Source organism: Odontomachus brunneus, unplaced genomic scaffold (assembly GCF_010583005.1).
Source record: "Odontomachus brunneus isolate Ranch 3 - 2012 unplaced genomic scaffold, Obru_v1 Obru_scaffold_009, whole genome shotgun sequence".
NCBI lineage: Eukaryota > Metazoa > Arthropoda > Insecta > Hymenoptera > Formicidae > Odontomachus > Odontomachus brunneus.
In genome coordinates, this window is record NW_022639459.1 from 2,463,587 (window position 1) to 2,489,094 (window position 25,508).

Consider the following 25,508-nt stretch of genomic DNA (forward strand, 5'->3'; position numbering starts at 1 on the left):
GCTCACTTTAGTATTCAGGCGGAATCTAAATTGCGCGCGTTTAGCTGCGCCTTCGGCGCATGAGCGTATCATCTCAGCAATATGGCGAAGTTCTTCGATCGTAGAGATAACCTATGCGAGGAAGTTCGTGTAGTTCGCATAACAATAAAATATTATTACATATAGGATTTTGTTTTTCTTGCTTTATGTAATAGTCACTGCGATGCAGTACCAGGGAAGTTATCAGTGAATATCAGTTGTGTTGGTGTGTTCTTGGAAAGATAATAAACTGTTTATTATATATTATTAATAATAAGACCACGTGAAGTAGCACGTGTTATATTCGCATTATATGTGACATAGGTTATATAGGGTGTAACTGAAATACGGTGCCAAACATTAAAATAGGTATAAAATTATTTGTATATAAAAGAATTTGACCAAAATGTCTATTAAGTATATTGTTATTATCTTCTTTTAGAATTAAACAATAATACTTTTTTGATCAAGTGATTTGGCTTAGCATTTTGGAACATTTTGTAGTAAATACATAGATATTAGTATACTTAATTAAGCATTTATCAAGATAAAATGAAAAGTGTTTGTGTGATCTCGTTTGGTCTGGAATGTTTGTAAAGTTTAGTTATCTATTTAGTTACACATCCTTATATTTATACGCTATTTTTGTACATTACAGGTATGGATTTTAAACTGAGTAATGGATTCTTCGATTTGTGCATAAATGTATCAAATAAGAATATTGTTTACTTAAGAAAAGTTTTATCAAGATTGTATCAAAGTAAGTTGGTTGTGAAATAAAAAATAGTAACAATAATTTGACCTAATATTTTCCTTGCTTTATGAATTTGTGATATTAGTGGGTTACAGGACTATAGCGTTAAATCAAAATGTAAATGAAAATGTCTTTAATACTGATAAGAAAAAGAGAAAAAGAAATGAGGAAAATAAAGAATTACCAAGTATGATGCCAGATCCAATCGATGTGTCTAAACTGAATGAAGAGTTTGAAGGAAAACTATGTATACTTAACAGAATAACATTTATTTGTTCTGATTCCATAAAAACACATACACTGGTATGTTCTCATCAGTACAAAACCATTATTGTTGATATTGATATATAAATCTCCAATATCCTATATTTTTTTAAAACAAGATTTACAAGACTTCTGTTACATGATTTTTAAATAAAATAAAAAATTTACCTATATTGACGTTGATATTAAATAGTTATTTTATTATTATAGGCACATTGCGCAAATCTGAAGAAATATAATTTGTATGCCATCATGCCAATTAGTCAAGCTATGTTACAGGTTGGTATAAATAAAAATATACATTTATTTATTTTTTTTATAAAAATTGCTCTAAATTGATTTCTCAACATTCTTAATCTTTGTATATAACCATCTTATGTCTATTTTTCTTTTATAGTTTGCATGTACACAAATAAATGCAGATTTGATTACGATAAGGCCGTCAGTTTCTAATCTAAAATTGAATAGAAAGTTATATCAGCAGGCAGTAGAAAGAGGTTTATCTTTTGAGATACAATATGCAAACATTTTAGAACCAGAGACACGCAAAATGGCTATTTATTATTCTCATTTGTTTTACACATACGGTAAGAGCAAGGTGAGTACGTAATATATATCACATAATTTATTTTATATTTGTTGGTAATATTCATTAGTTTATATCTTTTTATATATTACAGAATGTGATTATATCTAGTGGTGCAAACGATATCAATTGTATTAGGAGCCCTTATGACATTATAAATCTGTATCCTTTAATTTAATGTAATAACAAGTAATGTAGCGAAGGAATCAATTCAGTTAATATTTATTTTACTAGATACTTTATATATATAATCTATATTGTTCATAACTATTCAATTAATATAGTGGATCTATATTGGGTTTGAACGAAGAAAAATCAAAAGCAGCTATATTAAAGCAATCTCAGCTTCTTCTTTTAAGAGCAGGTAAGTCGAAGTATAATAAACTTTACATTTTACATAAAATTTAACGACTTCGTTGCTTTATTTATTGCAGAAAGACGTCTTTCTGGCAAAGCAGTATTTACAGTGGAATTCACAGGTGAATCATCGACGAATGAGGAGGATACGTTGGATGTGGAGGAAGAATGTATATAAAATAAATGTTTTCTTTATTTATATTATATTCTCTTTGTCATATATTATTATCATTTATGTTCTCCTATAGTTCCTTATTTTCATTTATGTTCTCCTATAGTTCTTAGATTTGTCGCACAGCGAATCCTTTGAAGCTAATAATCGATTTACTAGACCTGGTTCGAGACAAGTAACGGACTGTCTAGTACCATCTAGCGACGCCGCGAAAAGACATGTTACAGGTTAGGTTTGAATCTCAGCTAGATAGGGTTTGAGTCTGAGCTAATTGACCCGTTTCAATCATATGTTGATGGAGCAGCTATGTTCAGACCGCTTAGATAAACAACTATCACTATAAAATCAAATCAGAATTTTTTAAATATTACGTTACTTTAATTTTATTACACTTAATGCGTAATGTATTTTGGCCACAAGTTATAATATCACAACGACGTTATGGTCTTAATTAAGTAAATATTTATTTCCCGACGAATTTAAATGTTTGACATATCCAACGCGCGATTAATGTAACGAGACAATGCAATTTGACGTGCGACAGCATAACCAACTGCAATCGAAATCGGATGTTTTTACGGTTAATAGTGTTATTGATAACACAGTGACAGAACTTTTGTCATCTAATAGAAGCTGATAACATCGACACGGAGACGGCGGAGGATTCAGCTTTGATCCAAGGATCAAGCAGATCATGCGTCCTACAACAGCACGGTCAAGTCGATCATCCCTACATCATCCTCGGTCATCCCCGATCCCAACCCCATCGACGACGTCGTCCGTTTACCAACAACAGCCACAACAACAAATTTTGTATGCTCCCATCAGTAAACCAATGGTGACCCTTCAGCCATGTGGAACAGCACTTCACCCTTCATGCGTTTATCCAACCGTTCAACCTCATGTCGAGTCGTCGAATTCTGCCCCTATACATCTTCCAGGTTTGAGAAATAGACTAAGGCGTGGTTGCACCAACATTATTTTGGATTTAAGCGAAATTTAAACATATATCTATCTTTATCTTTCTTTCTAAATAAATAAAGACAGATGTATATTTAAGTCTTGCTTAAAACCAAAATGACGTTGGTGCAACCGGGCCTAACTGTAATTAACACCATGCTTCTGATACTTGATGTTTTCTGGAAAGAGATTTAAATATTTTTAAGGATATTAAAGATATTTAAAGTGAGTTGCAAAAACATTCCAAATAATTATAGTTGCGTAAGCCAACTTGTGAATTTTCTATCTTAAAAATGCGAGGGATCAATGATTACGAGATTTTACATGGATGTAGGTAAGAACAATCAATGGCATACCAAAAACAAGTCGTCTCACGGCCAGCAACATTACCAGCAACAGCATCTCTACCCGAAGATGATGCTCCTCGACCAACATCCCGCCAAAGTTCCTTCAGCGATCCCTCCGTCGACCACGTCCTTCTTAGTAGCCTCCTCCACGTTCACTCATGGTCCCATGTCCGGCGAGCACTATAACAATACTTCTGGAGTGACGCATTTGTTACCACAACCCTACTTTAAACCACCAGACGTGCAGCAAACCTTCTGCCTCATCCAAGACCGACAGAATGCTCAGCAGCAACAGCAACACCCAATACAGGCTTCCTATTATAATATCTCGGCCACAAACGCCTGCAGCCTACAAACGGTCAACACCAGCTCATCCTTCCCGCTTGCCAGCATTAGTCCTTACAGCAGTCTGGCTACCTTCACCAATAATCAGTTCCCAACATCGGTGCAACCTTCTCCGCTCTTCTCGAGTTCACCTGTAGGTCTAGTCTTCGCCTCGTCGCGGGACAAGTCTTTGCCGTTGCCCACGCTGGAATTTCCCTCGTTGAAGCACAGTGCGAGCAAGACACCCAGCGTATGCGAATCCCGACTCATCCCGATCGGTGCCAACGAGACGACCAGCGATTGGCCATCTCAAGTCGAGATATCCAAGAATTCCTACGACCTACAGACTGAAAATAATAGCAAGAACCTCAATTCCTTGCAGAAGACTATTTCCAGCGTCACAAAAACCGACGAGGAGCATTACTCCGACGCGTCCTCTACCAGTTTTGATTTCACCATCGAGGCTGAAAAGATGGTCTCCGCTCTGTGCAACACCACGTCGTCGAATGACCTGAACAAAGAGGAATCGAAAACCACCAAGATCGACTCCACGCCGTTGTTCAGCGGCGCGGGAGACAACGTGTCCAATAAGACGGCTTGGTTCACCGACTTTTGCTCCGAATATGAAAACAGAACATCGGTAGGCGTCCAAACGGGTGGCCTGTGCGTCGATAGCTCGCAGTATCCAGAGCTGATCCGAAAAACGGCTTATTGGGGCTGCACTGAGGCTGAGATCGTTCTCGGCTGCGACAATATGCAAACGGATCCCAAACGGGACTGGTTAACGTGTTTGTCATCCGCCACCAAGACTGCGATCACAAAATCTTCGACATGTATTCCGGTGTTTGCCGGAGACCGAGTTTTCGCCGACGACCTCATAAACGCTCTCTTGCGCATCAGCAACGGATGGCTGAGTCTCGACAACTACCTGAACAAGCAACACTTCCCTAACTTGTTAGACCGACTGGATCCCGAGTTTATTACGTGCTTTCACGCATGGGAGGAAAACACGCATGAGTTACTGAAGCAAATAGTGCAAACTTTCGAAAAGTTTAGCGAAAACAACGAAGCGTCATCAGACATCGAGAAATGCAAGGAGATCCGTAGCTCGTCCTCGTTTCCGGGCGACGTGTCGCTTTATACAAACTACGATCTCTTCGCACCGTTACCCGTGACTTCCCTTCTTCAGCAGAACGCAGCCGAGAAAGCGCCTTCTCAGGAAGCCTCGTATAACGCGACGATAACACCGCTATCGAGTAGCCTGCTCAGCTTTCAGTACAATTCCGGTCAACAAGAACATCACTCGGCGTGCAACAAGGAGAGCAAATTGCGAAGCAAGTGGACGATCACCGAGAACTTGTCACCTGTCATCAACACCACAAAATCTGTACCCAATATCTCCGCGTGCCATGCCAATAGCGCAAGTGGTCTGATGAGCAACAAATTTCGCGCCAAGGACACGTCCTCGTCCAAGAGGTTCGATTTCACTCAGACGTCGTTGAATGCTGAATTCTGCCAGCTGAGGAATAAAGTAATGGAGAGCAATGCAGACGTGACGAAAGATAGAAGGCAGGACTATATGTCTGAGACTAAACTGTCGGCGTTCACCAATAACACCGAGTCCATCAGACTGCAGAATCCAATGACAAGCAACTCTATCAGTTATAGGCAGGATTGCGAGTAATTAATTACTATTTTAATTAATTGTTTAATTGACGATTAATATGAGCTAATTCAATTGGAGGCCGTTAAAGTGAAATTGGTTTCAACAAATTCAACCATTCAATTAACTTAATATATTATAGTATAAAAAATATTAACATAAAATATATTGAATATATATTAATATTAATTGTCAAGTAAACAGTTTTTAATTAAATTCGTTAAAATCAATCATCAATGAAACATTCTTTAACTGATTTTGTTCCAACAAATCGTCATTTAGTTGTGAATTGAGAAACATATTTTTTCAAACCAACTATTAAATTCTGAAAATTTCATTGACATTTTTACAACTCTCGTTATAGAAGATTGTACGCTCAGAACTGTATGTCCTTCATATTTCCTGTACCTGGTCAATCGGACTCTTCGTACCTCGCGTCCAATCCGAGGGTCCTGACGTGCACAGGAGCCAATTATCCATTACAGAACCCTTATTCGATCATTGATTCTAGAAGCGGCAAGAATCCCGAGCAGCTTTGCGGGATCAAAAACGCGACTGCCAATCCCGTTTACGTCGGCAAGTCGCAAGTCGACCAGATCGGGCTCCCAGCAGTGCCTAGGAACAAGGTGACCCTGCTCAGTCAGATCGAGCCGAGGACACTCGATAAAGAGTCCAAGGAGATGGCGGCCAATCTGTCAGCCTGGTTCGCCAGCATGCGGAACGCGCAGCTTCCAACGGCCGTGTCGGCCTTCGAGCAGACGAAGATGAACGAGAACGCGACGCAGCGATTGTTCGCTAAACAGGAACCGTCCAAGTACTCGTCGATTGTGTACAAGCAATCGCAGCTGGATGCGAATCGGCAGTTCCAGGCGCTGCAGAACTTGCCGAACATTCAGAGCACACCCTGGGCTGCCGGCAGCTTCATCAGCGGCCGTCCACGGCAGCAACACGTGCCCGAGGAGTACGACAGTTCGGAGGACGTGCGGGTGTACATGAAACCAGGCAGCTACAATGTACCGAAAAAACGGCATCAGAGGAGACCCAATCGTCGATCAGACAATAACGTGACGTCACGCAACGTGCACACGAGCAATCATCGTAACGTGTGTAGTAACAAGTCGAAGAGTGTATCGATACCCGCGTCATCGACGCCTCTGTCGCATCTAAGCACGCTCACTTTGCCCGTCAACAACACCACGCTGATCAGGAGCTCGTTTCCATCGGCTTCGCAGCTGCCTGCTCCTCTTTTCAATCTCGAGAATTCACCCAGAATCCTGAAACGCACGGAATTTCTATCTCAGGATGCCCATCGGGACGTCACGTGGAAGGCAGCCTGCGCCTCGGCCGAGATACTTCTCGAGGCACTCAATGTCAAGGACTGCGCCAATACGTCCAAGAAGATCGATCGCGATTCCAGCACCGAGAAAGACGATAAGAACGAAGACAATGCTGATGTATTACCATTGACGTCACAGCAGCGCGATCCGAAATTGACGAAGCGTAGCGACGTCGACTGTGCCTCGTCCTACGAAGCCTCGGAAGACGATTCTGGCTCCACGTGTAGACTGTCAGCCAGCACGAGTGTCATGTCAGTGCCGCAGTCGTGCGACAACGAGAATAGCAAAGGTATCGATGTTAGATATCGCGATTCATTTTCGAGTCCATTTGATATGCGATATATTGAGTTGTGTAATAAATAATTTCGGATTTTCTAGACAAAATGTAACGGTGATATTTTTATGTTGTTATAATTTCGTGAAACAATATATTTTGTGTAATTTTATGAAACAACTTATGCGAAAATGATAAATCATAAATTACAAAGATATTTTATAGGATAAAATATCTTAATATTGACGTCCTTCCCCCTTCCCTTATATAATTATTAACACTTAAAAATCTAGTTTTCCTCGCGATCAGTGATATTTATTCACAGTTTTAGTTGTGAAGTTAATTAAAAGATTCTTCTTACCACAAAATTAATGTAATATGTAATATATTTAACCTTTTTTCTCATGAATATGTCATGTTAAGTTTACATATTTATTTATTAAAGTAAAAACAAAATTGTGGGATTATTTTACAGATTGCAAGTGTCATTTCAAGGACATACATCATTTTATTTCAAAGTATCTTGTAGGAATTTTGAGCATATGTTTTTTCTGGCTTATAATAATATAATCAAGATGGCCGCGGCGAGTAGTCAGGAGCCTAAAATTTAGATTTGACTACTTAAAATTATGTCGTGATCTTTTTGCAGGTGATACCGAGTAATAAGTAAGACAATACTTTTCTAAAAAGCATGTTCAATAGCTCTCAGTGCAAAAACCAACGTGAAGACGGACTCCTGGTTAATAAGGACTCTCAATAACGCGAGTATCGGCAAGCAGAAACAACGTAAGGACAGTGCAGATCGAGGGAGTTCTGAATCTTCAAGCAGCTCAGTAATCGCGAATGTAAAGTCAAATCAAGGTGCATCGTTATCGACTGCGGATACGGATTCAAAGATTCCGGCAACGATCATTGATGACGAATACCCAGCAATCTTCTCTCGCGAACACATCCCACATTCTTCCTCAATAAACGACGAAACGTCAGCGAAGGAATCGGAAGGTCTTGTTGGAAGAGCCACGTACTCGGAAACGGTGCGGAGATCCATTAGATCGGACAACGCACATTTGAGCAGGAAAGAGTCGTACAAAGCGAGCAATGCATCGGTGGCTTGTGGTACTATGATACCGATTCCCGGCCGGAAGTGTCAAAGGAAAGACCCTGAACAATCTTACCAGCTTCTGCACAAATCGCAAAGATCAACTGACAAAAAATCAGTGGAAAATGTGGACAGCAGCGATATCCAGTTAGAGGAAGGATCATGCGCGAAATTCGGCAACGCCAAGTCAAAGAACGCAACGTCAACATCATCGAGCACCATAAAGACCTTTGGGAAGAAGAAGGATTTGGAACACTCGGGGGGCTCTTCAAAGTGCGCCAATAAATCAGGCGATCGTGGCTGGTCAGTGTGGTACAGTTCCAGAAGAAAACAGAGTCTCAGTCCTCTGGCACTCAGCAAACTGGAAATGATTTATCAGATTGTTTGGAAAATGGACGAAGCTAAAATTTTTAAGTATCCAATTTCGTGTGGCAATAAGGATGGTCAACTTGCAGCCGCAGGAATGGATAACTTCCAAATAAAAGATGTAAATTAGTAGTTTAAACTTCGCGGTCTGGAGAAATATTCGGTCTGGCTTCCCCTTAAAGGGAGATTTTGATTTAGATAACCGAAAAAATAGGTTTTTACAAATTTTTTTTCGAAGAAATAAATAAATTAATATATTAATATCCTAGACAGCACATAATATTTACAAAATATTTTAAAAATATAGATATTCAATATTTTATAAATATTCTAATGTCCAAGATTTTCAGGTATGAAAAAGATTATGATAAATATTTAAAAATATTTATGAAAAATATTTATCATAAATCTTTCATAAATATTTTAAAATATTTATTATAATTTTTTTTATACCTGGAAATTTCGGACATGTGAATGTTTATAAAATATTTAATACCTATATTTTAAAAATATTTTATAAATATTGTGTGTTGCCTGGGATAGAGTTTTAATCATAACTATTTATTTTTGTTTTAAATGCAAAAAATTATTTTCTCATTAAAAAATTGAAATTTGTTTAAGTTTTTAGTACCAAGCGTAGTATCGCCGGAATAACATCTTGGTGAATAATATTACAGTTCGTAAGTAATCTAAAACAAATGGATTGATTTTCTGGAAGATAGACTTTTGTTATATGCAACAAATTAAAACGTAATAAAAACGTCTGAAAACAAATTCATGCCACACCAAACCGGAAGTCAGACCGAGCAAAAATGCAAATGATACCGTTTATTTTTTGGGATAAGGTTCAGTAACAATATTTTTCTGGGCTTTGCAGATCGAGAATTACTGCAAGACCGTTAAGAGTCCGATGTTTCTCGAGATCATCGATTACAAGCTAAAGAACCGAATTTACCACAAGGTCGAATACGCTGTGAAAGATTTCCGTCATATTATTCAAAACGCGAGATCGTATAATCAGGTTCGTTATCGCGTTTTATAATTTTTCTTGATATTCTATTCAAATTTTACTATTAAATATTCTATTCGCGGAGGCCAATCTTATCTTGAGATAAAACTTCAATTCCGTAAGATAAAAATTAATTTTAGAAGACACGAATTTTGTTAACAATTCCTTTCATTTTCTTCTCTTTTTGCAAATAAATAATCTTTGAAATTTGAAATTCTGAAGACCACTTCGTTACAGCATGACGACGAACGAACAAGGAAAATCGAGGTGTTCTCGAAGAAGCTGGAGGACTTATTCGAGGAACATTTTAGTAATTGGGATTTAGGTAACATCATTACCGGTAGTCCGAGGGAAGACGCAACGGTACAAGTGCGATGTAAGACCTCCGGACAGAAATTGATGACAGGGCGTTGCGACAACATGAAAAAGAGTACTACTTCGTTGAGCATTGCGGAGGAGAATATTTCACTCCACTGACACATGTCTCGTCGAAACGAGAACATCCAAATCAGCTGATCGAATCATATTCTCTGCTAACGCAATTAGCATTACCATTGATTTGCATCGATGAAGCATTGTATGTAATAATCTCTTCTAGTCACGAACCATTTTATATGATTAATATCGTAAGCGTTTCTTTTTTCATTCTCTCAAAGATCGATACCATCGTTCGATATCTTCGCGGGACTTCCCGTCTCGAGTTTCAAGGAAATGGGAATTCCCAATGATTTCATTAATTTTGAAAAGCGCTCACATGTTTTCCCGCTATTCTAATTTACAACATCTCTAAGCTATGTAGAATAACGATATTGTTGCGAAAAAAGAACTGTACTAAACGCGCAAGAGTATCGACTGGCTATTGAATTTGTTCCTACAGAAGAAAATATCGTGCAATAGTAAGAAGCATCAACGATAATGTAATTTTCACGTTTATTGTTACGGCTATTGAAACATTTCGATCTTTTAACTTCGATGGCTCCTGTTGAAGTGTCGTTAGATCAGAGTAATACGAATCATGAAATATATTAATCCATTACTTGTATTTGAATTGCGATCCTATTTATGTTATTTAGAATCTGATTTATCTACAGGCAAATTGAAAGTCAATCCGCGAATATTCAAAGTGACTTAATTCTTTTAATATTTTTTTAATACTTTCGTATATTTCGATATGAATAAGCATTTTTTATTAAAATTCTGCTCAAGTCAACTTTCCTCCAAATTGAATAAAGGTCAAGAATTTATTCGTATCAAAAAGGCGATTAAGAGAATATCAAAGTGAGTGACGAATTTCGAAAATGTTGATTGTAAAGGCAATCGTCACAACGTCTTGTAAGATAAATACTAACACGATTACACTACTCATTTCTTGTACAGTCGTCGAAAAGGTCGTTTGTAATTTTTGGGTTGAGTTTGTTGAAGTAACACCCGTTCAGTATGTACAAATTGCAGAATTTTGGTATCAATCGAATTTTTATAACTTGAAATGTTAAATTTTTAAATTTGTTGCCTTTGTCACATGACTAATGCTCTAATTTGTTTTGTATTTTTATTGTATAAGAGCATTTGTTATTCTGTGCAACCATCCGACGTAAACTTTATAGAAAAATGTCTTTAAGGTTTGTTTGTTTTCGAAGAACTTTTGAATTAGTACAATATATTAGAGTGAAAGGAAGTATACTTGTTTCAAACTAACTTATTGCAGAAGTTCTTAAAAAACGAACAGACCCACTATCTCACTGGTAAAATTCAATTCGAGTTTCCCGCTGAGACGTTGCCCGAGCACGTGACCGGAGTTACACGCACGTACGATACGACGAGTTAGCCGACATGGATTATGGTAATGTCAAACATCGCGCCAGCCAGCGAGCAGCAGCCAATCAGCCAGTCAGTCAGTCAGTCAGCCGGAGATAGCGATCACCCGATAATCGTGCACGGGGTGTAATTTATAAACGACGTTTCTAGCGTTGCCGTGGAACCGCGATCCCCGTGTCGGCGTCACGCGCGACTATGTGACTGCAAGCGATCGTGATCGCATCGTGAAGCAGACCGTGTCGCGATCGCGAGCGGAGCGGACAAGCGGACGAGCAGAACGATCAGCCGGCGGACGAGGAAAAAAAGGCGACCCGGGGACGTTAACGGAACGCGGCCGGAACGCACTCTCGAATCGGAGCCGAACTATCAGGATGGATTGGGATCTGGTAACGGTGGCGAGCCTGCACCTGACCGCGACCGAGCACCGCTACTACGGCGACATATTCATATATTGCTGTGAGAACGCGGACAGCGACAGCGTGCCCGTCATCAAGCTCGCCGATTTGCTGCGTTTTGCCAATTTGTCGCGGGACATCACGATGAAGGTGGAACCTGGAGTTCATACACTTGGATGTGCTTTTCTGTTGTTGACGTTTCTCTCGCTTAGCTCCCCCGATAGCCGCGATAGAGTCCACCTAGGCGGTGCACGGTCGAGCCACCTTTTACTCCGTGACGTCGACATGGAATGCGTGTAGATGAGATTAGCATGTTGGGTCTAATTATGGAGGTTATGTCGCACACACAGAGCAGCTGAACTGATTAATCCACCGGTCGGGGAGTAACTTGAGTCAGAGTTCACGTACATATGCAGGATTGGGAGAGTCACTTTGTGAAAGTAACTTATTTTCCTCATTGTTTGTTCTTGCGAAAAATCGGAATAAACAAGAAAGTAGCCTGGCAAAGAGTGACCAGTGGCAAAAAGAGTGGCAAAAAGTAACTTGTAATGTTGTATTACAATGACTGTGTTTAGCAGTGAGAGCTGCTTTGCACTTCTTGTGCAAAATTTGTGAACCTGATTAATACATGTTCTTAGGTTCAGCTAAGATTAAGATTGTATACCAATCATATTCATGAATTTCACAACAGTTGCAAAATAGCTTTCTCTGCTGAATGCAGTATTATGTTACAGTATGTAGTGTTTGGACTAAATTCCAATAATGTATTACAATATTGTAATGTATTCTAATATCTTAGAATGTATTATAATATTGCATAATGTATATGTATTGTGATAGTAATGTTATTCCTCAGCTTAGGTATAAGGAGTATGTTAATGATGAGTTGTTATTTCAATTTCTAGATATTGGATATTTGCATTGGACCCAAAGGCAACACACACCTGGGTAAGAAGCAATTCTATGGAGCACTGAAGCTCATCGCTGCTCATCAAGCTGGTCTCGAGATCTGTACAGATATGCTGACTGCATCTCTGGATGTTCTTACCTTGCCAAGATTTACATGGCCGTCCTTTGGTGACGAGGATGGCAGGAGAAGTTCAGACTCGATTAGGGGCACAAAGGGCAGGTGTCATGTTCCAGAAAGTACCACAGAGAGTGAAAGCGAAGCTGAATCTCCACGTGAGACTGGTGGTAGCACAGATTCACCCACACCAACGAACAGTGTGACTCAAGAGAGGAATGACGGCATATTAGGTGGAGAGACGATATTGGATTCCGTTTCTGGAGGCTGGCAGGGTCTGCTGGTCTCTGAAGAGCAGAGACAACTGTTGGGCACAGAAGAGGAGAGCTCGGAACGTCACAGCAGCGACGAGGGAGAAGGAGACGGGGATGGCTCGGGTTTTCCGCCAGAGGAAGTGTGGATTATCAGTGATGAGCAACGTGATTATTACGCCGCGCAATTCGCGCAGCTGCAGCCCGATCCGGAAGGTCTTTTAGCGGGGCCCGTGGCCAGAACGTTCTTCGAGAAGTCGCGACTTCCCGTGGCTGAGTTGAGGCGCATCTGGCAGCTCGCAGACGTCACTAGGGACGGGGCGCTCAGTTTGCAGGAGTTCTACGTGGCGATGCATCTCGTAGTATTGAGGAGGAACCATGTTCCTCTACCCGACGTTTTACCTCCGTCCTTGTCGATCCCGTTAGTCATGCAAACAGCTACTGCCGTACCACAAATCCCGCCGACGACAACGGCTCAGAAATCATCGCCGACCTCTGGCGCGAACACTCGCGAGAAGAATAAGGAGTGGACAAAGTTTGTAGACTCACCAACCGGCACGAGCAGTTCGGTCACCAGCCCGGGATTGCAGCTAGTGAATTTCGATTTCCAGAAGTCGGCGGTCGAGCGAGACCCGAAGATTTTGCACCCGGTACCGCTGCGCTTAACGCCCGAGGCGGCGATTCTCGCCTCCGGCGCTAACGGCAGCAGCAGCAGCTGCACCACCTTGGGAGAAGACGACCTGCAACATTCCGCGGCGTCGTTGGTGCAACGACCGCTCACGAAGAAACCACCCGCGGCACCCGAAGATGCTGTTATCGTTACTCCCAAAAAAGAACCTCCGCCGCCACCGCCGCCCAGACCTTACAGAACACACGCGCGCAGTTCTAGTCTTGATCTTAATAAATTAGGTACATGTCTGTATTTATTGATACTTCACGACAGGATTGGCGATTTAGTACTTTACGTTTTCATGTAGATAACGTAAACTATATACGAGTCTCACCTATGTAGACAATGAGTAACCCACGGATGCCGTTTGAAGAACGTATGGCTTGCTCAAAAATGAAGAAAGTTTTAATTTTCTTTTAGGGCTTCGTTTACAATATGCAGAGTAAGCTGTAAGAATTGGATAATCATAATCGATTATCACAAGAATAATCGACAATTCTTCTTTTTTAAATGTTACATTTAAAATAATTAATATCCAAAACAGTTATTGTTTCAATTATATTACTCTTTTTTTGTATATTTTAATATAATTTGTAACATTCTACATAATTTACTTTATCTACATGCAAAACGACTTTGTGTGTGTGTGTGTGTGTGTGTGTGTGTGTGTGTAAACTGATTACGTATTTCCTACGTTATACACACACACACATATATGTGTGTGTAACGTAAAAAATATGTAGATAACTTGTTTTTCCATGTGAATATAATCTTGAAATCTGTAGCACAACTGTTTCGCGACAATAGAACTAGTCTCATGTTACAAATTGTATGTATATTCTTGTAGGGAAAAACGGTCAAAGTTTCCTTGGAGCGCCGCCATTGGTACCACCTAGAATTTCGCCAGGAATTGTAAGTTCTTTGTGTATAATGAAAATCACGTTTTTATTCTTTCAGAAAAGAGTTTTATCACATTACTTACAAATCTTATGAAGTAACACATCATTTGAAGCTACTTTCTGAGACGAAAATTATACATAATGGTGTATTTTTGCTGCAGACTTCCCCACGTAAATTGGTCGGTCAAAGAAGCGAAGGTGAGGGTCAAAGAACAATGAGCGAAAGTCACGGTTTCGTCGCCGATTTCTCTCATTTCTCTCCCAAGAATGAACTGCCTGAAAATCCATCTGTAGAGAATACGTTGCCGCAATCTCAACAATTCACTGGAGTTTGTGGAGCGTTTCATATTTATAGGAAACCCAGTCCAAGTAAGAAATTTCTTTTACTTACGAGGCATGTTTTCTTCATTTCTTCAATTGATAAAAGACTTGATCAAAGACTGAATTTGTATCCGAACTTAGACATTCGGGATAATGTTTCAAAATGTGATTTTACCAGAACGAGACGGCGGCGAAGACGATAGTAAGGACGAATCGGAAGACGAGAAGAAATTAACGTTGCAAGAATTGAGGGAAAAGAATGCGGAACTACGCCTAGTCTGTGAAGAACTGACACGAGAATTAGCCAGCGCGCTCCAAGAACGCATAAACCTGCGTGCGAAACTCCTACTCTTGACTTGATGTGATTGTTACTCATTTATCATTCATTCGATCGAAGTTATGAGGTGTCATGTATCCTCGACTCATTGTAAACATATGTATTTAACATGTTATGCTAGTCTAGAATTCCTCTATTTCCAACGAAGTATTCATTCATACTTATAATAATCATTGTAGACGGACGGATGCAGCAGGGGACGAAATTTACAAAAAAAAGACACTACGTATATAGGCATTTTACGTTAGGATGAAAGGAAAAGAATGTCTATAGTATATCAATTATCAATCGTGTACAAAACTGATCATGATCTCTATACTGATGGCATACAATTTATAAGTGCTTGCGAATTGTTAAATTAACGAACTACTGTGTTTACATTTATATGTAAAGAAGAATTGGACGACATATTCGACGAAATTTATGTTATCAAATTCCCTGCGATTGACTTGTTTATCGTTTAACTTCTGTATCACTGCGAAAGTTTATACGTATTTCTATATATGCGCCATATAAGTGCATCTGTCATGTTATTACTCCATTTTAATGTCGATAGTTGAGAACCATCTGACTGTTGTTTTGTGTATAAAAAATTGATAATTTTATAAAAAAAAAAAAAAAAAATATCAAGATATATCCCGTAATCATTTGTATATCGATGAATCTTGGAAGTTATACGTTCACTGTGAGCGGGCAAAAATGTATATGTTCACTATAAACTTCGAATTAACTGCATATTGTAAAGACGAACGATAGATATTTATTGTTTGCAACAAAATCGAACTGTATTTTCGTATAACTGTGTAATATTTTCACAAAAAAAGAAAACATAATTGAGAAACGGGATAATCTGGACTGTTATAATGTTATATTTACTTCGTGATAACGAGAGTACCTATGAGATACCTGTTAAATGTTAATGAAAGATATACGAGAAAAATGTGGAATCTGCAGGAACAGAATACTTCGAAAATAAATTTATCTAGAGGTATAATAACGCTTCCCTCTTAAAGAATCGATTTACGTTGAATACGTCGATTTTGGTGTATCAGTTTTTCGAAATCATCAAATATCATATATATATATATATATCGATTTCTATTATTGTAGATTAAAAAAAGTAACTACTATAGTTGGGATGCAGACTATTTGAAGCGTGAGAAGAATATAGACCTACCAGGCACATCACATTAGCAAAACCAGGTCAACGCAATGATCTGTGGGCAGGAGTGCTTCTAGCTATTTATGTAGCTAATAGTGATTAGCGATTGCTCAACGTATAGCTTCACAATGAACATGTACAAATTGCTTCAACATTGACCTTTCGATTTTCATTTTTGCTCCCTTGTAAGATTCAGATTTTCTGGCTTAGATCTATATTAATCTCAGCGTTTCACATCTTCAAATCGCTTTTTCTATCCAATCGAACATATATTGATTCGTGATTAATGTAAACATCACGTTCTGGAATATTTTTACTTCATTTTGCAGATAGCAGAACAGATTGCCAAGCAACCATTGTTACTAAAATAATAACTCCTTGTGCCATATAAAGCGAAATTTTAAAGTTTATACTGCCGTCATATTATATATTGAGATTTCACGACGGTGTTTTCCTGTCAAACATCATAGGACATTGAAAGCTTGAAGATCAACGAGTATTCGATGAAGAAGACTTTTTTGTAATTGTATAGATATATACGGTGTAAAAATTATATAAAGTCAATGCTTATATCAGAATTATCTCCAATTTCTTGTCTGCGGTCCTGTAAAAAAGTGTAATGATGTAGAAATGCAAAAGTGTCTGTCGAACATGAATAAAGGAACTACTTTAGTTTCATAACAACTTTTATTGATGTCATTGTATGAATGAAAAATAATGGTAATCGTATGTTCAATTACGAATACTTCTGAGGTTTCTCTCTAGTATGAATGAACGAATGAAAAAAAAGTGAAAAGTGATATATATGCGCGTGTCACTATCCCTATCACAACAGGACATCAGTACTGAAAGATCTGCGCGTACGCGTAATCATCAGAAATCGGCATTCATTATGTTTATAGTGAATGAAATCGTAAACTTGTTTCTCCGCTACGAACACAAACTTCGCGATTATATAGATTCCGTCGCATTAACATTTACGTTACAACGTTCACATTTACATTTATGGTTCGTTGACCAGTTAATTCCGACACAAGTCAAATATATGCGGACTTTTAGGTATGGATAAACGCTAGAGTTCGTCTCTCGTTCCAATCGACGACCAAAACATTAATTCAGTTACGACCGTATCGAGTGCGCGAGAAAGAATGTATTACACCCCATACTTTGTGTACATTTCTGCTACAAATTAACAATGTTGATTAATACGGGGTGTTTTTTTTTATACAACAGTGATATGCCCGCATAACTGTTTAACCGTACAACGAGATCGCAGAACTAGCCAGGACATGAGTGAATAATCGATTTCTGAGGACCTTTAGTCCTTGCCCTGCATGTACTTGATCAGATCAATGACTCGGCTGGAGTAACCGAATTCATTGTCATACCACGAAATTAACTTGACGAAGTTATCGTTGAGAGATATGCCAGCCTTGGCGTCGAAGATACTAGAGTGATTGTCGCCGATGAAATCGGACGAGACCACGTCGTCCTCGGTATAGCCCAGGATGCCTTTCAGAGGGCCGGCAGCAGCTTCCTTCACTTTGGCCTTGATAGCATCGTAAGTAGCGGGCTTGGCGAGTCGCACCGTCAGGTCGACCACGGATACGTTGTGCACGGGTACGCGGAAGGCCATGCCGGTGAGCTTTCCGTTGAGTGCTGGAATAACCTTGCCGACTGCTTTCGCAGCGCCAGTCGCAGCGGGAATGATGTTTTGCGCTGCGCCACGGCCGTCACGCCACAGCTGTGAAAGAAATAACAATAAAAAGTGTTATTACAATGACAACAGTGATTTCACTTTCGTAACTTCGCTCTCTGCTAGAGACATAATATTAGCTTGGTACAAAAGGATTAACAACACCGGTATTCTTTTAGATGTCTATCAAGGACGTTCTATTTCTCTTCTAATACCTAAACTTCCCAAGAGAATTTAATAGAAAAACAAGAAATCTTTTACAGTAACCTAATACAATACGCACCTTGCCAGAAGGTCCGTCGACGGTTTTCTGAGTGGCCGTAATCGCGTGTACAGTAGTCATGAGGCCTTCGACGATCTCGAAGTTGTCATGAATTACTTTGGCAAGAGGTGCCAAGCAGTTGGTGGTGCAGGAGGCATTGGAGACTACTTTGCAGCTCGGATCGTAAGCTTCCAAGTTCACACCGACGACGAACATGGGCGCATCGGCCGACGGAGCGGAGATGATGACCTTCTTGGCGCCGCCTTCTAAGTGAGCCTGCATCAAGACGAAATGTCATGAAGTTTCGCGGCAAATCGATGAATCAGACGCTAAATAATCATGAGATCACGTACAGATGCCTTTTCAATGGTTGTGAACACGCCGGTCGACTCGACGATGTACTCAGCGCCAGCTTTTGCCCATGGAATCGCCTTAGGTTCGCGTTCGCTGTAGACGGCGATCTTCTTTCCGTTGACGACTAGGCAGCCATCCTCAGCCTTGACTTCTCCCTTGAACTTACCATGGGTGGAGTCGTATTTAAACATGTAGACCATGTAATCGAGACCGATGAAGGGATCATTGATGGCGACGACCTGTCGGCAAAATTAGAAGATCAATCAATGGATGGTGAAAACGTGGATCTGGTAGATTCGCGACTTCAATTCTCCAACATACCTGACCACCGCGCTCCAAGGAAGCCCTCAGCACGAGGCGGCCGATGCGGCCAAATCCGTTGATTCCGATCTTGCTCATGTCGTCTTTTTGATTGCAACTGGAAGATCGATAAATGAGAACATTATGAGATGCAGTGTAATGGCCATGTATTTTCCGCGCTACCGTGATTAGAGGAACTGGCGCAATCACGTGATACAGGTGCACGAATCTCATTGTGTAATAAGCCTCGTTATTGGACTTTAGGTTAGAGTATGATAGATGCGCGATTTATTATAGGCAACCGCGATTAATCATGGATGTTCTCACTTCTCACTTGTGATACCAATTACTTTTTTTATTTCAAAGATACCTTTCAGTAAGAGCTGAATACACACTGATCAGATTAATTTTCATTTTCAATTCTACAACAGCTGCAAAAGCGGTCTCTTCTGTTTCATTATACCGGTACAATTTTCACGGCTGAATCGGAATGACTGTTAAATGGACGAATTCTTATCGACATGTATCGTTAAATATACGCCCGGTTTATAATTGTAACGAAGCTATCGCGGAGATACGTTCCCAGACACATCGTAAATGCCGCTTGCGTAATATTGGATGGATGTGACATAAACGGTTCTCTAGTCAGGTTTATCTTCGAGAGCAGCTGTGGCGGCAACATCTTGGCATGTCTCAACGATGTTGGACATCCGATTGGCCGGACAAATCTTGGAGGTCAAGCAAGGTTAAAGCGGGTGTGTCCAAGTTCTTGGACGTCAATGTCCTTGGGGACGATCGTGACCTCGTATTCGCGGGATTATCGGCCATCGTACGATAAAAAAGGCTGACGTTAATCAGCATCTGAGACCGGCATTAATGCAATCGTATTTCGATCTGACGTAACCACCGTCGATTCCCAGTCGGCGGACAAATGAATGAAGAGAGAATGCGTTACAACTTGTGCGACTGAATTTACCGTGAGAGAAACGCGAGCTATTCTTGCAGCTAGAATTATATCGCAGTAAATTTTCCGTCTGAGAACCGCAATAACGGCATTTCCTCGTTTAATTTTGCGGCCGGCACAAACCGGTCCATACAGCCTCTGCTGTATCGATCGGAAACGTGTTTTGTTTTTACAGCAACTTCATGAGATACCTCGAAACCATCGCGAAATCTCATCTATTTTAAAAAGCAGATCTCATTACGTCCGCTTTAAAAGATTCGAAATGCGAGCGATCAACGTCACGTGCGTGATGAAACTAATGGATTAGATAAGTGTTCTGCTTAACAGATCTGATAGAATTACATAAGAAAAATCTACATAATGGAATTGTTTTTAGTAAAAAAAAAGAATAGTAAAATTACATAAAAGGCGTGTGTATTCAGATAATTAATACTTTAATAGCTTAATGTAATACTTAATCGTCCAAAATAAATTGCGCAATAAAACGAAAGAAACTAATAACTTTTTTACATGAACTGAAATACGAGAAATTGAAATTTCCGACAGAAATAATAATTTTAAATAAAATTATATTTCAATGAAATTTGAACAGAGATAAATTTCTATCAATTCTTATCGGATTTTTTATGCACTATTTTTTTATAGATCGTCATAGGAAATAGGTACTTTACAAACGATCGAATAACAATCGTAATATTTTATAATTATTAAATAAGTAATTATTAAATCTTCACTACATCAAGAAATCGAATATTAAAAACGCAATGGCGGCACAGGATTTTCAATAATCTACTCGTGATGCGATACTAAAATTATACACTCGATGTATGTAATCTCAACATCCAAATTATACCTTACACGACGAACAGTATCCTGTCAATAGACTTAAGGCTCGTCTACAATATGTAGAGTAAGCTTGGCGTAAAGGTTGGAGTATATAAAAATAACTTATTTCACTCACACTTTTATACTCCAACTCTCTCTCTCTCTCTCTCTCTTACATCAGATGTTCTTTCAAGAGAAATATTTCCTGTGTGTGAAGGAGTCAGAGTATATATGTAATCGAAATAAATTATTTTTACTTCTCACTCCAACCTACGTCGAGCTTACTTCGCGTATTGTGGACGAGCCCTTACACCGCGATACGGTCGAGCATCACCTCACTATTATTAGGCGCAATCCTTGTGCAACAATATTGATCGCGTATGGACCGTTTAACGATTGTCATCTGGACACCGGGTTCATACCGGAATCACGATGGGCGGCTAGACGTGAGGAGCGGAGAGGCGAACAAAGCCGCCTCGACTCGTTCGGTGGGACGGTCCGGAATTACCATGGAACGAGCCGAATCCGTGCAGATCATCACATCATCACTCATGTCTCTCGGATGTTCCTCGTAGGAACACAAGGATCCCGGATGGATTTCCGTTATCGCGTGAGGCCGGCCGACGTCATAGGAATGGCGGTGTGCGGCATCCGTCGAATTGGACCAATGATTTTGCACGTACGAGAACGCGAGAGAACGACGATGTGAACGACCGGACCGGATTACTCGCGGCGACGACTCACAAACGCGGCTTTATTCGCGAGAATGGCATGCGTGTGTCAGTGCGAGAGGAGAACGTTGTTACTTACCGCGAGAAAAACCTGCTTCGTCCGCCGTGGTTACTAACGAAGTAGTGTCATTTGAAGGGCACGGAGCGCTGATATAAGCGGCGCACGTTCGCGAAGGATGCGGCGTGACCGTCGCGCTTCGTGCGTCGTCGCGAGCGCCCGGCGCGTCACGTGACGCGTTCGATTATCGACGTGTTAACGCGCCGCGAACTTCAAGTCGAACCGGCGCGCTGGCGAGCGCGGAGTCCCTTCGGCCACATCGATCTCCCGCATCTATTTGGAGACGAATTCGTCACAGCCGACGTTCCTCGAACGCATCGTGATGTGTCCTACGTTATGACTCGCACGGCTTTGGGAGGAGGAACTTTTGAGCACATCACGAGCATGTCCAGAGTGAAACGGTTTGTCATAACCTCGAACTCGTTACTCGCTGCTTCTCGTGGACGCTGATGTGGACTCGCGAGGGATTTTGATCAACAGGTAAATATGTCACGTATGAAGTAAGATAAACGCACCAGTATCCGGATACGCATCTAATCCTGGACATTATTTTATCAGGTCTGTCCTTTTTCGAAAAATTTCTTGAACTGATGCAATAAGCTAGATTGAAGCAAGTATATTTCATCCCAACTTAGAACACATACACCTTAGAACACTCCCCAGAACATCCTGAACACATTCAGGATGATTTTGGGATATTTTATATTGTTCAGGTATATCATATATTGGAAGTTTAAATATTAATATTTTATAAAATCAAAACTATGAGAACGTGTTAGATACGTGTCTGGAAATTGATACTTTTACCTTTTATGTATCTGAAAATAATTCACAGGAAAATTTCTGGAAAAATACATGATCTTGAATACATGGTTAAGTAATGTTATTAAATTCATTTACTCGCTGTATACAAGTAGAAAATGTATTCGTTATTCAAGATTTTCATAGTCGTTAATCGTCATCGTGTTCGATAGTTTGTCCGGTTACAGGAACATTACCGGAATCGGCGTTGTACATGTATTGTATTAGATCGGCTATACGATGTGAATAGCCGTACTCATTGTCGTACCTGTGGAAAAGTCAGACCTGTCAGGAAAATCTGCGGAAGGGTTAAGATTGGCGCATAAAATGTCAGTTTGCATATTGAAACTTATAAATTGAGCTTTATGATGACACCGTCGGCATTATTACCAAGCAACGATCTTAATAAAAGTGCTGGTCTGTGGAATGCCTGCTTTGGCGTCGAACACGCAAGAATAGGTCGTGTGGTTGAAATCTGATGACACGCAATCGTCCTCCGTGTATCCCAGCACATCTCTCAGATGCCCATTTGCTGCTTTTTTCATCGCCTCCTTCACCTCTTCGTACGTTGTAGGTTTATTAACTCTGCAGAGCGGTTTCATTGCGGACATTAGACGCGTCTGTGACGTTATGTACAAGTCTAGATAGCGCAAACTTTTAAAAAAGATGTCTGAAAGACATGTAGGAAAATAGAACATCTCTTGAATGTCTTTAGAGGAGGTTTTGATTTATATAGTCGAAAAATAAGACAACGAAATTTCAAATTTTTAAATAAAAAATATTTTTTATACTTGAAACAATGATAAATAAGTATGATCATAAGATCATATCTTTATATATTTCTTTAAAAAAAGATGAGTTTTTGACTATTTAAACTAGAAGTTCTTCCTAAGACATCTTTTAAAAGTTTATGCTGTCTGAGAGGACATTGTGAATTATCTACTATAAAATCTAAATATGAATGTCTAATCCAGAGTCTTATTCGAGTATGTTTGAGACTGAGAAAACTGCACTGTTCTCTATATATATAAAATTCTCTATATATATAAAATTTAGTTCATTTCATGATTAATGAAACCGATACCAGCCATGCCGGATCTTACGGGTCAGTTGTTCGGTGAACCCATGGCGAGTCTGCATCCGCCAATTACCTGAATGTCATGTCGCATAATGAGACGTTGGGGATCGGTACCCTGAACGCTATGGCTGAAATCTTGCCCTTGAGTTCAGGGATAATTTTGGCTAATGACTTGGCGGCGCCGGTTGCGGTCGGAATGATATTCTGGAGCGCGCCTCTGCCGTCTCTCCATAACGTGGTAGGCCGGAGCTGCGGCGAAATATAATCGCGCGGATGAATGAAAGTTTAATAAGGACAACGATCATTTGCTGGAGCGAAATCACACGTAAGCTCACGCCACGATGCCATTCATTTTCACGATACAACTGATTGGATCAAGCAAAGGAAAGAAAAGAAACGCAGAAAAATGTCTGGGATTCACAGAAAAAATATTTAGGGAGACACATTGGTGTCCTCGTGGTCGTGCAACCTTCTCTATCGGGCCGTCCACAGTGTTTTGCGAAGCTGTCACCGCGTGTATGCTGGTTATCATCGCCTCGAGAACCTCGAAGTTGTCGTGCATGATCTTGACGATTGGAGCCGCGCAGTTCGTAGTACAAGACGTGGCGGACACAACTCCGTCTTTCTTCGGATTGTAACACGTGTGATTCGCTCCGAAAACCAACATTGGCGCGTCCACGGACGGCGCGGTGATAATTACTCTCTTCGCGCCGCCATCAATGTGTAGCTGCAGGACGCATCGTTTCGTCGTGGCGTTAAAAGCTTATCGTGCAATTTATTTTTTTGAGTATGTGACTAGACGTTCTATTGGAGATCAAGAACTGCTTTGATTATATACAGAGAAATCTTTCGAAAAATTTAATAAAAACGATACTTGGTAACGTTTTAGCAATATCTTGAATGAAAAAAATAAAAGAAAATCTGGTTTCTATTTCAGGATTTCTCTCTGACGAGCGAATGTTTACTGGTGGACCTAACATGGATCCTGCTTCTGTCGGTGAGTACATAAAGAAAGATATTAAGTTATTTCCTTACGCTTGCTTTCTCTAAAGTCGTAAATGCCCCGCTTGCTTCAATAACGTACGTCACTCCCATGCTTTTCCATGGTATTTTCCGCGGTTGTCTTTCTTGCGACGTTGCAATTCTTGTCTCTCATCGAGCGATCCAATAAAAAATACGTTCATGATTTTTTATTGCATAAAGCATTAGCGGCATCGAAATTATGTGCACTTAAATATTAGGCAAAATGAAAAGTTGTCGAAAACAATTACAAAATAACGTTTCCCAGTTTGAACAAAGTTTGAAATTGATCTCGGCGGGAGAATGTTTGTAGCAACTGTAAGGACTATTTTACAAGCGCGATTTTAATATCTTTTTTTTTAACTTGTACTTTATATAGTTTGATTAAAAATTTTATTTATATTTGAGTATGCAAATTAAATATTTACCACCACTAACTATGTACTCGTCCTCGCACTCCAAAGATAGAGGATACGGTCCGTGCGTAGAGTCATGTTTAAAAAGATATATCATGTATTCCGTTGAAAGGAACGGGTCGTTGATTAATCTTACCTGTGATATTTATTAATTTGTCATTTAGTTTTCGATCAATGTGATATCGCATTCAAATCTCGTTAACACCGGAAACTTACTTCAATGCGCTTCTCCAGACAAGCGCGAAGACACATTCTCCCTATTCTTCCGAATCCGTTAATTCCTACGACTGCCATGACTCGATCACCGTTTCGATAATATTTATCAATTCTTATTAAAAAATGATAGCGCTATCCAACCTTCTTCGCGTGATTCAAACGATAAACAGCGCGAAGCTTATTGCGAAACTTTCTTCAGAGAAGTTGCATACGTTACGGTTTTGTTATTTGTCAAGTTAGGGCCGTGGCATACAGAAAAACTTACTAAGACGTAAGGCAGTAAGCAAATTGACCAATCACAGTCGTTGATTCTTGGACCGTAAGAAAAATCAGCGACTATGATTGGTCAATTTGCTTGCTGCTTACATTTTACTGCTTAAGTT

At 39.9% G+C, this 25,508-nt stretch overlaps 6 protein-coding genes across 8 annotated transcripts in view; 4 read left to right on the forward strand and 2 right to left on the reverse strand.

The window, feature by feature from the left end:
• Nucleotides 1-90: 90 nt before the first annotated feature.
• LOC116840243 (ribonuclease P protein subunit p30) lies at nucleotides 91-2,183 on the forward strand. Its single transcript, XM_032806738.1, has 8 exons — nucleotides 91-387; nucleotides 677-778; nucleotides 858-1,075; nucleotides 1,247-1,315; nucleotides 1,434-1,634; nucleotides 1,717-1,784; nucleotides 1,907-1,986; nucleotides 2,057-2,183. The coding sequence occupies exons 2-8, from the start codon at nucleotides 679-681 to the stop codon at nucleotides 2,155-2,157; spliced, it is 837 nt and encodes a 278-aa protein (XP_032662629.1). The 5' UTR covers nucleotides 91-387; nucleotides 677-678; the 3' UTR covers nucleotides 2,158-2,183.
• Nucleotides 2,184-2,845: 662 nt separating this feature from the next.
• On the forward strand, nucleotides 2,846-10,124 carry LOC116840263. Its single transcript, XM_032806768.1, has 6 exons — nucleotides 2,846-3,092; nucleotides 3,446-5,450; nucleotides 5,810-7,065; nucleotides 7,747-8,642; nucleotides 9,405-9,542; nucleotides 9,768-10,124. The coding sequence occupies exons 1-6, from the start codon at nucleotides 2,846-2,848 to the stop codon at nucleotides 10,005-10,007; spliced, it is 4,782 nt and encodes a 1,593-aa protein (XP_032662659.1). The 3' UTR covers nucleotides 10,008-10,124.
• Nucleotides 10,125-11,381: 1,257 nt separating this feature from the next.
• Nucleotides 11,382-15,882, forward strand: LOC116840321 (ralBP1-associated Eps domain-containing protein 2). 2 transcript variants are annotated; one of them, XM_032806892.1, is made up of 5 exons: nucleotides 11,382-11,890; nucleotides 12,646-13,924; nucleotides 14,533-14,597; nucleotides 14,746-14,953; nucleotides 15,084-15,882. In XM_032806892.1, the coding sequence occupies exons 1-5, from the start codon at nucleotides 11,717-11,719 to the stop codon at nucleotides 15,263-15,265; spliced, it is 1,908 nt and encodes a 635-aa protein (XP_032662783.1). In that variant the 5' UTR covers nucleotides 11,382-11,716; the 3' UTR covers nucleotides 15,266-15,882. The 2 variants fall into 2 exon arrangements, with proteins under 2 accessions (XP_032662783.1, XP_032662784.1); XM_032806893.1 differs by lacking the exon at nucleotides 11,382-11,890 and adding an exon at nucleotides 11,897-12,180.
• A 1,190-nt stretch (nucleotides 15,883-17,072) lies between these two features.
• Nucleotides 17,073-21,753, reverse strand: LOC116840323 (glyceraldehyde-3-phosphate dehydrogenase 2-like). 2 transcript variants are annotated; one of them, XM_032806896.1, is made up of 5 exons: nucleotides 21,616-21,753; nucleotides 19,038-19,134; nucleotides 18,716-18,955; nucleotides 18,384-18,638; nucleotides 17,073-18,148 (listed from the first exon to the last, which is right to left on the reverse strand). In XM_032806896.1, the coding sequence occupies exons 2-5, from the start codon at nucleotides 19,113-19,115 to the stop codon at nucleotides 17,723-17,725; spliced, it is 999 nt and encodes a 332-aa protein (XP_032662787.1). In that variant the 5' UTR covers nucleotides 19,116-19,134; nucleotides 21,616-21,753; the 3' UTR covers nucleotides 17,073-17,722. The 2 variants fall into 2 exon arrangements, with proteins under 2 accessions (XP_032662787.1, XP_032662788.1); XM_032806897.1 differs by lacking the exon at nucleotides 21,616-21,753 and adding an exon at nucleotides 21,228-21,252.
• Nucleotides 21,754-21,877: 124 nt separating this feature from the next.
• The window catches only part of LOC116840320, a 99,451-nt gene continuing 95,820 nt past the window's right edge, over nucleotides 21,878-25,508 (forward strand). The window contains exons 1-2 of the mRNA XM_032806891.1: nucleotides 21,878-22,074; nucleotides 24,411-24,470. The gene's annotated coding sequence lies outside the window, so the exon portion shown is untranslated. The remainder of the gene's footprint in view (nucleotides 22,075-24,410; nucleotides 24,471-25,508) is intronic.
• LOC116840324 (glyceraldehyde-3-phosphate dehydrogenase-like) lies at nucleotides 22,546-25,203 on the reverse strand. Its single transcript, XM_032806898.1, has 7 exons — nucleotides 25,126-25,203; nucleotides 24,922-25,045; nucleotides 24,509-24,624; nucleotides 23,943-24,200; nucleotides 23,547-23,722; nucleotides 22,786-22,980; nucleotides 22,546-22,663 (listed from the first exon to the last, which is right to left on the reverse strand). The coding sequence occupies exons 1-7, from the start codon at nucleotides 25,201-25,203 to the stop codon at nucleotides 22,546-22,548; spliced, it is 1,065 nt and encodes a 354-aa protein (XP_032662789.1).

Bases quoted from the DNA above. Each gene is read 5' to 3' on its own strand.
- LOC116840243 (XM_032806738.1), top strand. From the start codon at position 679: ATGGATTTTAAACTGAGTAATGGATTCTTCGATTTGTGCATAAATGTA. The intron at 779-857 runs GTAAGTTGGTTG...TTGTGATATTAG, and splicing joins TTTATCAAGATTGTATCAAA to TGGGTTACAGGACTATAGCG. The intron at 1,635-1,716 runs GTGAGTACGTAA...TATATATTACAG, and splicing joins ACACATACGGTAAGAGCAAG to AATGTGATTATATCTAGTGG.
- LOC116840263 (XM_032806768.1), top strand. From the start codon at position 2,846: ATGCGTCCTACAACAGCACGGTCAAGTCGATCATCCCTACATCATCCT. The intron at 3,093-3,445 runs GTTTGAGAAATA...ACATGGATGTAG, and splicing joins TGCCCCTATACATCTTCCAG to GTAAGAACAATCAATGGCAT. The intron at 9,543-9,767 runs GTTCGTTATCGC...ACTTCGTTACAG, and splicing joins ACGCGAGATCGTATAATCAG to CATGACGACGAACGAACAAG.
- LOC116840321 (XM_032806892.1), top strand. From the start codon at position 11,717: ATGGATTGGGATCTGGTAACGGTGGCGAGCCTGCACCTGACCGCGACC. The intron at 13,925-14,532 runs GTACATGTCTGT...ATATTCTTGTAG, and splicing joins TCTTGATCTTAATAAATTAG to GGAAAAACGGTCAAAGTTTC. The intron at 14,598-14,745 runs GTAAGTTCTTTG...TTTTTGCTGCAG, and splicing joins CTAGAATTTCGCCAGGAATT to ACTTCCCCACGTAAATTGGT.
- LOC116840323 (XM_032806896.1), bottom strand. From the start codon at position 19,115: ATGAGCAAGATCGGAATCAACGGATTTGGCCGCATCGGCCGCCTCGTG. The intron at 18,956-19,037 runs GTATGTTGGAGA...TTTTGCCGACAG, and splicing joins CCTTGGAGCGCGGTGGTCAG to GTCGTCGCCATCAATGATCC. The intron at 18,149-18,383 runs GTGCGTATTGTA...TTTCTTTCACAG, and splicing joins TCGACGGACCTTCTGGCAAG to CTGTGGCGTGACGGCCGTGG.
- LOC116840324 (XM_032806898.1), bottom strand. From the start codon at position 25,203: ATGGCAGTCGTAGGAATTAACGGATTCGGAAGAATAGGGAGAATGTGT. The intron at 23,723-23,942 runs GTTGCACGACCA...ATTTCGCCGCAG, and splicing joins TGGACGGCCCGATAGAGAAG to CTCCGGCCTACCACGTTATG. The intron at 22,664-22,785 runs GTAATAATGCCG...ACTTTTCCACAG, and splicing joins TTTATTAAGATCGTTGCTTG to GTACGACAATGAGTACGGCT.